Here is a 16,064-nt window from a genome sequence, read left to right as displayed (position 1 = left end):
GATTTTGTCACTGTATACTTGGCACTTTATGACATTTTCGGACATAGTCGATGCAGTCTTTCTCTAATGTCATCCAGAAGTACCCGACTCTTTGTATCTTCCTAGCCATCACATGTCACTAGCATGGGTTGAGCAAATCCCTTCATGGACTTCCGTAAAGTGCTTTTTGCCTCGAATTCATCCAAACATCTCAACAAAGTCCCGTCAGATGATTTCTTATACAAAATCTCCCCATCAAGATAAAAATCCATTGCCAACCTCCTCAAGGTCTTCTTGTCGATTTTGGATGCCCCATGGGATATGCCTGGTTTTGGATGAAATTCTTGATATCATAGTACCAAGGGTTTCCATCCACTTCTCTTTCGACTGAGCAGCAATGAGCTGGGTTATTTTTGATATTGATGTGTACCGGTTGTACCTTGTGCCCAAAATCTATCTTGGCCATAGATGCTAGTGTGGCCAAAGCATCTGCAAACTGGTTTCCTTCCCTTCCCAGATGGGTGAACTCTATTTCCTCAAATTCTCTAGCCAGCTTAGACAGGTATTCTTGGTAAGGCCTTAACTTCTCTTCTTTGGTTTGCCATTCTCCTTTTACTTGGCAAATGATCAGCATTGAGTCTCCATACACATCTATCTTTTTTATGTTCATCTCTAATGCAGCCTTAAACCAAGAATGCAAGCTTCATACTCAGCCGTGTTGTTGGTGCACCGAACTGCAGCTTAATTGAAACCGGATACTGCTTCTTATCAGGAGAGATTATCACTGCACCTGCTCTGTTACCACATACATTTACAGCACCATCAAAATACATAACCCACCAATCTGATTTTCTCTTCCTCAATTGCAAGCACATCTTCATCGGGAAGGTCAAAGTTTAACGACTCATAATCTTCCATAGCATGGTCAGCCAGGTGATCGGCAATAACACTCCCTTTCACGGCTTTCCTTGTCATATATACTATGTCATACTCAGCCAAAAGAACTTGCCATCTTGCAATTCGGCTAGATAGATAAGGCTTTTCACAAATGTACCTCAACGGGTCTAATTTGGAAATTAACCATGTAGTGTGATACAACATATACTGACGTAATCTCTTTGTAGCCCATGTTAGTGCGCAACACAGCTTCTCAATCACAGTATACCTAGACTCACATTCCGTGAACTTCTTGCTTAGGTAATAAATGGCCCTTTCCTTCCTTCCGGTTTCATCATGTTGCCCAAGCACACATCCCATTGCTGTTTCGGTTACTGTTAGGTAGAATATCAATGGCCTTTCTGGTACAGGAGGAACAAGCAGAGGTGGATTTAACAAGTACTGCTTGATTTTCTCAAAAGCCTCATCACACTCTTCATTCCATATTCCAGGGTTCTTCTTCCTTAACAAACGAAAGATCGGGTCACAAGTCGTGGTTAATTGGGATATAAACCGAGCGATGTAATTCAACCTTCCTAAGAAACCTCTCACCTCCTTCTCAGTCTTGGGGGGTGACATAGATTGAATAGCCTTTACTTTTTCAGGATCCACTTCTATCCCTTTGTCACTCACCACAAATCCCAACAACTTACCGGATTTCACCCCGAATGAACACTTTGCTGGGTTAAGCCTTAACTTATATTTCCTTAGCCTTTCAAATAATTTCTTCAATATTTGGACATGATTCTCTCCCTCTTTAGATTTAGCAATCATGTCATCCACATATACTTCAATCTCTTTGTGCATCATGTCGTGAAACAAAGTCACCATAGCCCTTTGGTAAGTGGCCCCAGCATTCTTTAAACCAAATGGCATGACTTTGTAGCAAAAGGTTCCCCATGGTGTTACAAAAGTTGTCTTCTCCTTATCCTCTTGCGCCATTCTTATCTGATTGTAGCCTGAAAACCCATCCATGAAGGAATATGTGGAGCTGCGTGCTGCATTATCAACTAACATATCTATGTGTGGTAAAGAGAAATTATCTTTAGGGCTAGCCCGGTTTAAATCCCTAAAGTCCACGCAAACTCTGATTTTACCTTGCTTTTTGGGTACCACCACTATGTTTGACACCCATTGTGGATACTTCACTACTTCCAAAAAACCAGCGTTCCATTGTTTTTCAATTTCTGCCTTTACTTTGATTAAGATCTCCGGATGAGTTCTCCTTAACTTCTGCTTAATCGGCTTGCATCCTTCCATCAGTGGTATCCTATGTACTACAATGTCCGTATCCAAACCAGGCATATCCTCGTAGGACCAGGCAAAGACATCTACATAATCTTGGAGCAGTGTAATCAACTCTTCCTTTGCTTCAGGGGTGATCAAAGTCCCTATTTTCAGCTCTCGCTTGATTTCTTCATTGCCTACATTTATGGTTTCAAGTTCCTCTTTAGCGGGCCTCCAAGCCTGTTCGTGTTGTTCTATTAATTTTGTGAATTCCCATATGTTTTTCTCCTCCCATTCCTCATCTTCTACAGCCACTATGTATTCTTTAAAGTTTGGCCATTCATTCTCAATGCAAAGTGCAGGTGTTGTTGTGGAGGATCCACTTTCAGGGTTCCTGAAAGCGGAAAGTGATGTGTAAATGGATAGTAAGACATCAAGATAAATTTTGAAAATGCATGATCTCATTAAAAGCAAAAGATTGGCTCAAAAACAAAATAAGATCCAATTGACATCTTGAGCCTCGATTGTCAATGAATAAAAACAAAACAAAGCAGAAAAAGGCAAACAACATGGATAAAATTAATCCAACAATCATTGTTGATTACATTTTAAAAACCAATGGAGCTTCTTGGGTCTCCCAATTCTGGAACTTCTCTCCTTCGGCTAGCTTTCGAACAAAAGTCTTGATGGTGACTTCTTCCAAAGTGTGGATGGTTAATTGTGGCAGCTCTTCATCCCTTTTTTCGGATTCAATTTTCTCAGCAATGTTCTTGACTTGATTTTCCTCTAGAGTGTTTATGTTCATTGAAAAAAACTTCTGAAGGAGGTTTCCATGTCCCTTATCAGGTTGCATCACATATGCGGCCTTTGGAAATGAAATCCTGATTGGAGGGATGGCTAGGCTTTCTTCTTCAGGCTTCCTTCCTTCAATCCTAGCCATTCTCTTCTCCCTTCTTGCACCAACAGCTCGCTTGTAATCCGCCTTTTTGGGCTTATATCCAAGCCCAAACCTCTGTTCTGCAGCTTTCAATTTGATTATATCCATCCATTCAAGCCTTCCTTGCTCAATGTCATATGGGAAAGGAATCTTGTTTTTCAAAAAGCTTTTAGCGGCCATTTTGGTGGCCTCCGAGATTTCTGGCTTCCTCACCACAGTGTTCTCGGGCACCCACTCGGTATTCACAACCTCAAATGCATGAAGGTTTCCATCCTTACAATCTTCTGCTTCAATGAATGGAACCGCCACATTTCTTACCATTGATATAGTCTCCTCAGCCTTAACAGTAACCAGGACACCATTGGCAATGTACTTCAAACATTGATGTAGCGAGGAGGTGACAGCTCCCGCGGAATGTATCCATGGCCTTCCTAACAACATGCTATAGGAAGGGTGGATATCCATCACTTGAAGGGTTACTAAAAATACTTGTGGACCCACAGCTAGTTCAACCTCAATTGACCCTATCACTTGCCTTGGTGAGCCATCGTACGCTCTCGCCGTCATCACACTGGGTTGCATGTGTGAGGGATCTACCGGCATTTCATCCAGCATATGCCTTGGTAACACATTAAGGGCCGAGCCGTTATCGATGAGAACCTTACCGATGAGACAATCTTTGCATCGGACCGTGACATACAAGGGCTTGTTATGTCCAGTTCCTTCAGCGTCGAGTTCATCTTCTGTGAAATATAAGTAATTGGCAGCATGGATCCTCCCTACTAGATGCTCCATAGTCTTTTGTTCAATATCTTGGGGTACGTAGGCCTCATTCAGTACTTTTTGCAAAGCATTACGATGCGGCTCGGAGCTGAGTATTAATGACATGATGGAGATCTTGGCAGGGGTCTTCTTCAACTGATCCACTATACAGTACTCACTATGCTTCATCAATTTCAGGAACTCATTTGTTTCTTCCTCAATCACAGGTTTATTCACCTCAAACTCTTTATCGAGGTCCAACACCTCCTTGCCTTTAGCCTTTCTTTGTTTCTCTAGTTCTTCAGGTGTGAAACAACGACCACTCCTAGTTAGCCCACTTATCTCAGTTCGAACAGCGGCAAAGGAGTTTCAATATTCGAGGTATAACCATAATCTCCAGGCATCACCCCATAGTCTACTTTGTTTGCATATGAGGGCTTAGTTAATACCAATTTTGAGAGCCCATTAGCTGTTGATTGGACTCTACATTTCCCTTGATTCTCTATCATCTCGATCTCTTCATTATCTCTTGCAGCCTCAATCCTTAGCTCTCCTAAAGTCAACATTCTCGCAACCTTTTGATGAAACTCAATGCATTCATCAATGTGATGCCCTTTCTTTTTATGAAATGGGCAAAAATCATTTTCCCTCACGTAATGTTCAGATGGTTTCTCCAAATGTCCAGATTGTACCAACATCTCGTACAGCCTCGCCATGGTCACTTTTAGCACCTTCTCTTTGCTACCGACTTCCATAGTATTCACTCCACTACCACTTGTAGCATGTTTGGGTAGAGGGTTTGAATTCACATTAGGCGAATCTTCAAAAGTGACCCATCCGATTTTGATAAGCTGTGATACCCTCTTCTTAAAAGCTACACAGTTTTCGATGCTATGGCCCGTATTACCAGCATGGTATTCACAAGTCAACTCGGGGTTGTACCAGGTAGGGAAAGGTGGTTGCATAGGTGGTAGTGGTAGGGGAGCTATATGTCCAATACTTAGCAATTTGGCATATAACTCTTTTAGGGTCATTGGCAAAGGTGGCAATGGTTCTTCTGGTTGTCGGTTGTCTCTTCTTTGGTAAATGTTTTGGTTATTGGTCGGGAATTTTATTTGATGGGGTTGTTTTGGGATGGAGGGTTTGGAAAAGTTAATGCTGGTGATTTGGGAGGTAGGTGTTTGGTAGTTTTGGTAGTTTTTTTCTTTCCCTTGGTACCTGCCTTCTAAGTTATTCACCTCAATTTCCTTTTTCTTCCCAAAAAAACCCTTCTTCTCTATAGGTTCTGCAATTCTCCCACTTCGAATTCCTTGCTCAATCCTTTCAGCAATTCGCACAGCATCATAGAAATGCTGGGCTGAGCTACCCATAAGGTGTTCGTAATATGGGGCCCTAAAAGTATTGGCAAACAATGTCACCATCTCCATCTCTATTAGTGGAGGTTGTACATTGATAGCTTGGTCTCGCCACCTTTGAGCATAAGCCCTCACCGACTCTTGATTTCCTTTTTCCATGGCAATCAAACTTGTCCTATCAGGAGCAATCTCAAGATTGAACTTGTATTGCTTTAAGAAAGCATCTGCCATGTCCGTCCATTTCCTTATCCTAACATTGTCCAACCTCATATACCAGCTGAGGGCCAATCCTGTCAGGCTATCCTGGAAGAAGTAAATTAACAATTTATCATCATGGATAACTTCTGCCATCTTGTTATAGTAGGAACGAAGATGAGTCTTTGGACATTCCATTCCGGTATACTTAATAAACTCCGGCACTCTGAACTTCTTTGGAATTACGATGTTAGGCACCAAACATACTTCAGCGGCCCTAATTGGATCAAATAAATCATTTCCTTCAACTGCCCTTAGCCTTTCTTCTAGTGCAGTCCACTTATCATACCCTTCATGATTAGAGAATTTGACGTCATGTGGATCCTCGTTTGTTAAATCCATTGTAACAGGGATTTGGATGGGCCGAGTGGGATTAGGATGCTGCTTATTTGGTGTATTTTCCCCCACGTTTATAGGTGTGACAGGAATTTGAGCAGCTGCTGGTGCTTCATTAGGTTGAGTAGACATTCCCTCTCCATCTCTGGCTCTCAAAATTTTCTCTAACATACTGGTTAGGTGCGCCACATCATTCCGAACTCCTTCAAGCTCTCTTTGGTACTGAGCTTCCGGTTGTGACCTTTCTTCGTTTTCCATTCTTTTTCTTTGTCGAGTGTTGTGGATTTTAGAAGGGGGACCTATGTTTCTTAATCTGCAGATGCGTGCATAGATGTATGAGAAAAATGCATGATAGTTATAAGAATGCTTTGTTCATTAGGTATGGATGCAGCCTTCTTGTGAACGAATAATAGCCACCACATTATAAACATAGTTTCTTTTGCCACATTGCTTTGATAGGAGTTCTGCCTTTCGAGTCGTTTGCTTGAATCATGTTCACCAAGAGACGGATTTTGCATAAGAAGATGGGTCAACGCCCTTTTCATTAATGCTTGATAAATTCATTACATTTAGAAATAAAAAGAAATACAGCATGTTAATCCCTTTCCTCTATAAACTCTTTAACCAAAGGTAAGAAGGCAAAGCCGCGGTTCTGAATCTTCCCTAGAAAGGCATCAGTTTCAGCTAGGCTTCGGCGATAGCGAATGATGTCTCCTCCCACGTTCCGTGCATTGATTCTAATAATTCGAGCATGTGCAGCAGCTTCGTCCATTTGCTCATCTGTCTTGGTCATTTTTTCTATGAGCAACATGTTGGTTCTATTCAAAGCAGTGTTGTTGGCGTCGATTTGATCCTTGTGTTTTTCCATTGTTACTAGCTTCTCGTCTAAATACTTCACCTTTTCACGTTCTTTGTCAAGTTTTATCCGCATAACTTTTATCTCATTCCTCTTAACCGCTAACTCTACTTCAACATCCTCGAAACCTCTCCTTTTACTTTCTTCTTTTACAATCCCCGTAGAACGGCTTTCCAACTCCATATATTTCTTATTCAAATCCTCATACTTCCCAATCCTATCCATTAGTTCGAACTGCACTTGTGTAAATTTTTCTTGGTAATATTCTGCACTTCCTTGGCAATCGTTAAAGTCCATCTCCATTGCTTCAAGTTCAGAGCAACTTTGCATCCAATCCAAACTCATTCCGACTAGCTCCTTCTCACTTTCTTTCCTAACAATCTTCTCCTCACCTAGCTTTAACTCAAGCTTTATTATTTTCGCATCTCTAGACTGTATTTGCTCATCTAGAAATGCTCTCCTTTTATCCTCTTCTAGCATCATTTCTTCCAACATTGCCTTGTCTTTTCTGCTTTTGCTCAACTCTATTCGAAGTTTTTCCACTTGCCTTCTCAACTCATCTTCATTGTTAACCCTTTTTCTCTTAATAGGCTCTTCTACAGCTTGAGGAGATTTGGCTCCTACACAAGGCACGGCTGAAGCAGCTAAGTCTCTCCATTTTGCATATCCTTCGCTTGCACTTGGATCTTTTAAACCTTCTATCTCAACCAAAACCAGATGCTTCCAATCTTGTTTGATGATCTCCAAAACCTCTTTTGCAATGGGATCTTTGAACAAACCAAAGAATTGAGCAATTCCCATAGTCCTGGGAACAAACTGCATGCCCCCAAGTTGCCTTACCACTAAGGCAGGAGCATAACTCACATAACCTGTAATCCCTACTAATGGTACCCAACGTCTTTGTCCACAACTCATTAGGACCTTCACTGTCGTTACCCATGGGGCTCTCCACTTAAAATCACTATTAGGCAAACCTTCTAATTTGTCAACCCAACCTTGGTTATCTAGATCTCCCCATTTTTCTTCTTCTACTAACTTCAGGGGTCTTTGGGTGAACCACTAAAAATTATTGAAGACAGGCTTTTTTGTTTCGATATGGCTAACCATCCAAATATACAACAATTGCGTGCAACATCTCATTGCTCCTTTTCCAGTCCTCCTGCAGTGGTTAAGTGTCAAAATCGTTTCAGCTAAAATAGCAGCCACTGGATTGATTTGTGTATTCTCATACTCTACATAAGCAGCAGCGGCCTCCAAACTCACTAAACCAGTCTGGCTTGGGAACAACACAAGGCCAAATATACCCAAAGCAATCAATCTCTCTTTTTCAAATCCTGACTTCTTTTCCAATTCAATTTCTAGCATCCTCCATTTCAACCCGGTACCATTTTTTTCCAAAAACTTTTCCAAGTTGGAGATTCTGAGCAGTTTTGACAGTTCAGGGATGATCTTCTCAGATCTCAAAGGCAAATAAATCCGATACAGGTTGTTTGGAAACTCAGTCAACAATCCATATTCCTCAACCGTGGGACATAGGTCTATGCTTCCAAAAGAAAAACATCGGTAGTCTGGATCCCAAAAATGAACTAAAGCTCGCACAGCTGGGCTTAAAACTTCTACCCTGGCAATTTCCACCAAACGTCCGTATTTCTTAAAAAATGCATCTTTATCTACATTCTGAAAATGAGTCGTTAACTTGTTCACCTCATTCATAATGCAATTCAAGTTCTTGATTGGTGACATCTTCTTAGCATCGCTTCTAAGGCAGTCTCCTTCAGTCAATTGTGACAATTCAGAATTTTTCCCATACTCTATGATGGAAGATTTAGTGATGATGGCCATTTCGTTCACAAGTCCTGCAATTCAAAATGCATTGGGGTTAGACTTGTTTTAATGCAAAAGATATTATGGAGCATACACCCTAAGGATAGGTTCTAGTTCCTTTATGTGAGACATAGGGTAGGTTTACTACTTGGTCTCTAAAAAGAGGGTCTCTTACTGTTCCAGTGATCACCCTCGTAAAGGCAATATGGGGGTCCAGCAGATAGTGGGATGGCACGTGTACCAATCACAATCAGTCTAAACACTCAGCAAAGAGTTGGGGTTTACACAAACTTAAACCTTGACTCAAGTCATAAGGCAAGCTGCTAGTTCCCCACTTAACTTAAAGTTATATGTGTGTGCCCTCAAAAACATAATAATAATAATAAAGTGATGCATGACTGTACCATGTATGATAGAATGTAAAGATGCATGCTAAAGCTTTTAAACAAAGTATCATTCATATAAGAAAACAAAAACCAATAACACATAGCAATAAACAAACAAATTATCAAGCTTAGTCCTAAGTCCCCATCGGAGTCGCCATTCTGTCGCACCCTCACGGCAGAGCGCGGCTTTCGATGGCGATTTTTCTCGTTATGTTTTTGTTGATTTGTTTGATTGGTTCTTTGGAGTCGCCACCTAGTATTATGGTCACTAGGAACCCTAACTGGTCTTTCAGAGATTCTAAGGCAAGGGACTGGTTGCGTAAAGGGAAGGTATTAGCACCCCTAATACGCCCTACCTAAGGTAAGCTGCTTGGTGTTTGGTTTGTCTTATAATTGCTATGGTGTTGGTGTTTTCTAATCCCATCAGTTTTCCTATGATAGGTTTGCTATGATGAACAAACTTGGATTCAAAGTCTAAAAAAAAAAAGACCCTTGGTCAATGTGGATCACACCCTTAGATATGTCTACAAAGTACCAAGGAAAACCAATGCAGATCTCTTGAAATCTGTGTTTGATTCAAACCAAATTTATTAAGATAGAAATCCATGGAGATTCCATGTGCTGTAAAAGCTCATCTTTCCCTTAGTATTTCAAGAGTTTGCGACTCGTAAATCGCAAGAAGGAAGGACAGATTTAGAAATCTAAGGAAATTCGGAGCGCTTTAAAAGCCTCCTTTTGCCTTAGTATTTCATACTTTCACGGCTCGTAAACCGTGGAGTCAAAAATTTGAAATTTTGAAATGTCCTCGATTATAATCAAGGCTTCTTTCAAGGATGTGTGCGGATTTATTACTCCCAATAATATTTTGGATATTCGTCCTTTAAGGATTTCTTTATCCAAACATTAGCGGTGAATAATAGATGAATTCCCCCAAAATAAGATTTTTATAGTTTTTGGAATATTGGCCAATACCCTTTGGAGTTTTACAAACATGTTGTAAAATCCAGAAATGCAAGAAAATAATTTGTGTTTAAGAAATCTATGCGAAAACACATTTTCAAAACTTCCAATATTTTTTTTTATATAAAAAGAACATTCAAAACATGTTAGAGTATTGGCCGTATGCAACACATAAGAAAACATTTTTTTGATATATATATGTATATTTGTCACATCGCGTCGAAAAACCGGGTATTTTAATACGGGATTGATATTTTTTTTTACAACAAAAAAAAATCCAGACCTTGAAATAAACATGCCAGAAAATAAATCTCTTTCTCTTATTTTTATTTTTTATTTTAAAAAAAAAAATAGGTCTGGCCGGGCAAGTGACCCGGCTGGACACATACAGCTTAATGAAAGCTGGTGAGTTACTGTTCAAGTGAATTAAATTTCACTTGAACAGTAACACATGCAACCAAAAAAATACATGCAGAAATGAATAACAGACCTGGAGAAGAATGAAGGAGCTGCAGCAACGTTGAAGTGGCTGGTCTGTCCATGTTCGTCTGTTCCAGCTCTTTTCCTTTTTGTTCTCTGCTTGCGTCGGTCTCCTTTCTGGTTAGACAGCGGCTGGAGGCGCGGTGGAGGGAGACTACTGGTTGCTGCTCACGAAAGATGTCCCTGCTCGCTGTTCACGGTGGAACCAGGTTCGCTGCAGTGCTGGACGTGTTGCAGACACGGCGCTGAGGAGGACAGGCTTCTGTTTTCTTGCTCTCTTTTTTCTGTTTTCTTGTGAGCTGCTGCTTTGGCTATTGCATATGAAAGAAAACGTTGAAGGTTATTCTTTCTTACGGCCAGTCACACAATTTGGGAAACTCACACAAAATTCAGAGACAAAACAATCAAAGAACAGAGGCCTTTTTGTGATGCTTAACTTACTGCATCATTTTCTGATTTTCTTATTATATATAGAAGCAAATACGAAAGGTTACGTACTCTAAGTAACCTTGAAATCATAACTGCTATATGAAAAGTTACGTCCACTAAATAACCTCTAAATCATAACTTCTATATGAACGGTTACGTCTACTCTTAAACTCTGCTGGAATTAAAACAAAACAAACTGAAATAAAACAACAAGATTAATTCTATCATTCTCCTCCTTAAGCTTGTTGTTCTTTATTGATGTCCAGTACACCAATCTTTCCTCTCATCTCCTGAAACTTTATCCTTCCCAGTGACTTCGTTAAGATATCAGCAAGCTGGTCCTCGGTACGAACATGCTGAACTTCAACCAATCCTGATTTCACACAATCTCTTATGTAATGAAACCGAGTGTCAATATGTTTACTCCTCTCATGATGAACTGAGTTCTTGGTTAGAGCAATTGCAGATTGATTATCCATTTTTAGCACCACTTTCTTAGGTTCAGCCTTTAGCAATTCTCCTAACAATCGACTCAGCCACACACCTTGACACGCTGCCGCACAACCAGCAATATATTCTGCTTCGCATGAAGACAGCGCCACCACTTTCTGCTTTTGTGAACACCAGCTGATCGGATTTGCCCCAAGAAAGAATATCAATCCTGAAGTGCTTTTTCTGTCATTATTGTCACCAGCCAGATCACTATCCGAAAACCCGATCAGCTCCAAATCTCCTTCTTTCTTCTCATACACAAAACCATAGTTCAATGTTCCCTTCACGTACCTCAGTATGTGCTTTACTGCTGCCATGTGTTCCAGCGTGGGTTTCTCCATAAATCGACTTACCATTCCAACAGCAAACGCCAAGTCTGGACGTGTGTGCAGCAAGTATCTCAAACTGCCAACGATACTTCGATACAAAGTTACATCTACAGGAGGTTCAAGGCTGTTCATGTTCAATTTCAGGCGAGGCTCCATAGGAATCTGTGTTGAGTTACAGTCCTTCATCCCACATTTCTCCAGCACCTTCTTTGCAAAACCCGATTGCTTTAAGGTGATTCTTGTTGGAGTCTGACACACTTCAATTCCCAAATAATAGCTAAGCAACCCAAGATCACTCATTCTAAATAGCCCTTTCATCTGAGATTTGAATTTGTCAATGTCTCGAATGCATCCTCCAGTGATAATTAAATCGTCTACGTATACTCCAACAGTTAAATTTCCTTCCTTTCTCGTGTACACCGCATGTTCTAGAAGACACCTCTCAAAACTGAGTGCCTTCAACGACTTATCCAACTTGGAATTCCATGCTCTAGGCGCTTGTCGCAAACCGTACAAGGCTTTATACAGTTTCAGCACCTTATACTCTTCTCCTTTTATCTCAAAACCCGGTGGCTGCAGAACATACACATCCTCCTCCAATTCACCGTTAAGGAAAGCGGATTTTACATCCATGTGATGCACTTGCCACCCCTTTTTTGCAGCGATTGATATCAACAACCGTACAGTTTCCAATCGAGCAACAGGAGCAAAAACTTCGTCAAAATCTATCCCGTGCTTTTGAACATACCCCTTTGCTACTAACCTCGCCTTGTGTTTGATTATTCTCCCTTGAGTATCTTTCTTCAATTTAAATACCCACTTCAAACCAATTGGCTTTTGATTTTCTGGTAAAGCAACTAACCTCCATGTTGCATTCTCCTGTATGCTGGAAATTTCTTCTTCCATAGCCTTTCTCCATGCTGAATCGGTTCTTGCTTCTTCATAACTCATAGGCTCATCCTCTCCTAGCAAACATAGCCCCGAATAATCCAATTCAGTAGGAATGGTTTTGTCATACAAACTATTTAGGTCTCGTTTCCCTCTTGGTCCCACTTCTGATGCCTCTGGATGGATGAATTCGGATGCCATCTGCTCAACAGGAAACAACACTGGAGTTTGAGCATTTCCAGAGCCGAATTCATCTGCTCTGTTGCTACCAGCAGATGTATTCTCAGGCTCGCCAAATTGATAGAACCCTGGCTGTGGAGACGCCATATTAGGATGCAACATCTCTTCCTCAATTCGTTGATGGGCAGCATCACTTGAAACTGCAACAGGAAAATAAAGAACAGTAAAGATATCCTTTGCTGGTTTAGATTCTGTAGCCGATGAATCAGTCCAGTCCCACTTCTTTTCTTCATCAAACACGGCATCACGAGTCACTACCACCTGTTTTGTCTTTGGATCAAACATCCGATAACCCTTGGTATTCAAATCATATCCAATAAACACCATAGGTTTACTTCGATCTGCTAGTTTCGGAAGGTGAGGTGTGACATTCTTCACGTGAGCAATGCATCCAAAAATTCGCAAGTGTTCAACTCTTGGCTTTCGATTGTAGTAGGCTTCATAGGGTGTCTTGTCAACTAGACTCTTAGTTGGTGCTCTGTTCAGCAAGTAAATTGCCGTTGACACCGCTTCTCCCCAAAATTCGCCGGGAACACTTTTACTTTTCAGCAAACTTCTTGCCATGCCAACCACTGTCTGATTTCTCCGTTCCACGACACCATTTTGCTGCGGAGAATAAGGTGCAGTAAGGTAGTGTTTAATGCCATTTAATTCGCAAAAACCCTTGAACTCATTTGATGTGAATTCACCACCACGATCACTTCGAAAAGCTTTCAACTTACACCCCTTCTCCATTTCGGCTGCAGCTTTGATCCTTTTAAAACTTTCAAACGCCTCGGCTTTGCTTGAGATCAGAACCTGCCACATAAACCTTGTGCAATCATCGACAATTAGCATAAAATAACGCTTTCCCCCATTCGTAGTCGGTGTGATTGGCCCGCACAAATCTATATGCCACAACTCAAGAGGGTACTCGGCTCTGAAATTTGATTCAGCAGGGAATGGTTTTCGTTGTTGTTTTCCAATCAAACATCCATCACAAATGCGATCTTCATGCTCGATTATGGGCAAGCCGTGCACCATTTGTTTTCTGACTTAGAGACTTCAAAGCATGAAAATTCACATGCCCGTATCTTGCATGCCATCGCCATGCTTCTTCTTTGCTCCTTACCAGAAAGCATTCGGGTAGAGCTGGTGCTATGTTAAGCACATATAACCGGTTGCTTGACCTCTTCACTTTTGCTAACAGCCTTTGTAATCTGTCCAAATAGTCATAACACCTCCTTCAATCACAACCTTGCATCCGTTTTCATCCAACTGGCCAAGGCTTATTATGTTGCTCTTCAACATTGGGATGTAGTAGACATTAGTAAGTATTCGATGTTCACCTGTGAAGTCTTCAAGCAAAACCGAACCTCTTCCTTGGATTTTTACAGTCGAGCCATCCCCAAATTTGACTGACCCTGTAATAGTCGTGTCAATTTCAGCAAATTTTTCAATACATCCGGTCATGTGGTTACTTGCGCCGGTATCTAAATACCACGCCTTCTCTCGGGTGCCTTTAATCTTTGGCACCACCTTGTCTTCGTGCAGTAACACATGCTCGTTCTGTATTGAGTGGCTGATAACACAAGTTTCGGCCATCAGTAGTGCCGGTTCATCATCGGTTTGTGTTGTAACAAAATTAGCCCTCTCTCTTCGGTTTGGCTTGGAACAATCTTTTGCAAAGTGTCCAAATTCATTACAATTGAAACACTTAACCTTGGATTTGTCGAAGTTTCGTGGCTTTCGGTCTTCGTTAGTGCGTTCACCATTTCCTCGACCTCCACCATATCCACGCCCACTACCATGTCCTCTCCAGTGACGTCCTCCTCTTTTTGTTGTTGCTTGAAACTTTCATATTTCTTTGCCTTTGGGGTTCTTGCATCCCTTTCGGTTTGGGTGAATAGCAGCTGCTCTCCTGTACTCTCTGTATGAGATCGCCCCTTCAATCCCTCTTCAAATGTTCTCAAACGCCCAATAGCTTCTGAAACCGACATCGTGTCTACATCTCCAAACTGCTCAATTGTCCCAATGATTTGAAGAAATCGATCTGGAACCGAACTGAACAGCTTTTCAACAACTTCGCTTTCTTCAAGTTTCGCGCCAAGCGATCGGATCTCACCAAACCAAGGCAGTCAACTTCATCGAATACTCATTTATGGTTTCTGAATCTTGCATATGCACCTTGTACAATTGTCGTTTCAGTACTTGTACACGTGCCTTCTTGACACGATCTTCGCCAATTCGCATCTCCCTGAGTGCGTCCCAAGCCTCCTTTGCCGTCTTCTTCTCCGCGATTGCCATCATCACGTCATCTGGCACGGCTTGAGAGATGGCTACCATAGCGCCTTGATCTTTGTCGTCGTCTGTGTCTGCACCTTCGATCACTGACCATACTCCTAGCGAACGCAAGATTATCTTCATCTTGACAGCCCATATGCCGTAGTTCGTTTCGCTTAACATTGGATAATGGATCGGGATTGAGGCTCCTCTTCGCCAATTTGCATTGACGACTGCAAGCGTCTTAGATTGATCTCCTTCAACACCGGCCATTGCTTTGACAACCTTGGCTCTGATACCAAATGAAGGTTATTCTTTCTTACGGCCAGTCACACAATTTGGGAAACTCACACAAAATTCAGAGACAAAACAATCAAAGAACAGAGGCCTTTTTGTGATGCTTAACTTACTGCATCATTTTCTGATTTTCTTATTATATATAGAAGCAAATACGAAAGGTTACGTACTCTAAGTAACCTTGAAATCATAACTGCTATATGAAAAGTTACGTCCACTAAATAACCTCTAAATCATAACTTCTATATGAACGGTTACGTCTACTCTTAAACTCTGCTGGAATTAAAACAAAACAAACTGAAATAAAACAACAAGATTAATTCTATCAAACGTTGCACCGCTGGAAGAGAAGAAGACTGGAGACGGAAACGAAGGGACGAAGGCGATGGCGAGGGCGTGCTGGTTGGTCCCTCTGTATTTTCTGTTCATCCTTCCTCTCACTCGCGTCCGTCTTGTCTCTACTGAGAAGAGATGGTTACTGCTGCTATAGCTGGCAGGCTCATGGTAAGAAAAGGGGAGTGAGGGCTGGTGCTTACGGGGGAGATGGTGGTCATGGTTTGGGGAAGATGGTGTGGGTGTACATGGGCTGCTGGTTTGAGTAACAAACGGGGCTGCTGAGGGAGAAGGGAAGCTTGTGTGCAGAGGGAATGTTTTGGCTGAGCAAAGGGAAAGGGGCAGTGACGGCTGTGAGAGGGAGAGTGCTGGGTCTCAAGGTTTGCTGGGGAAAGCAACAACAAAGGAGGAAAGATAGGAGGCTGTGTAACAGGAGGGGATGGAAAAAACAGTGGACGCCTGTCAAGGCATACTGGTTTTGGCGAGAGAGAATGAAGAGAC

At 41.6% G+C, this 16,064-nt stretch overlaps 1 protein-coding gene across 1 annotated transcript; it reads right to left on the bottom strand.

Moving 5' to 3' along the window:
* Positions 1 to 262: 262 nt before the first annotated feature.
* Positions 263 to 7,558, bottom strand: LOC118053660 (uncharacterized). The gene is given in 7 exon segments (XM_073412294.1): positions 263 to 660; positions 663 to 710; positions 713 to 825; positions 827 to 2,616; positions 2,819 to 4,183; positions 4,291 to 6,100; positions 7,191 to 7,558. Coding segments are annotated over 7 exon segments (5,892 nt in total).
* Between the last annotated feature and the right edge of the window lie 8,506 nt (positions 7,559 to 16,064).

This window comes from Populus alba, chromosome 11, assembly GCF_005239225.2.
Source record: "Populus alba chromosome 11, ASM523922v2, whole genome shotgun sequence".
Taxonomy (NCBI): domain Eukaryota; kingdom Viridiplantae; phylum Streptophyta; class Magnoliopsida; order Malpighiales; family Salicaceae; genus Populus; species Populus alba.
The sequence above is the reverse complement of the archived record's forward strand: the minus strand, read 5'-3'. Positions and strand labels throughout refer to the sequence as shown.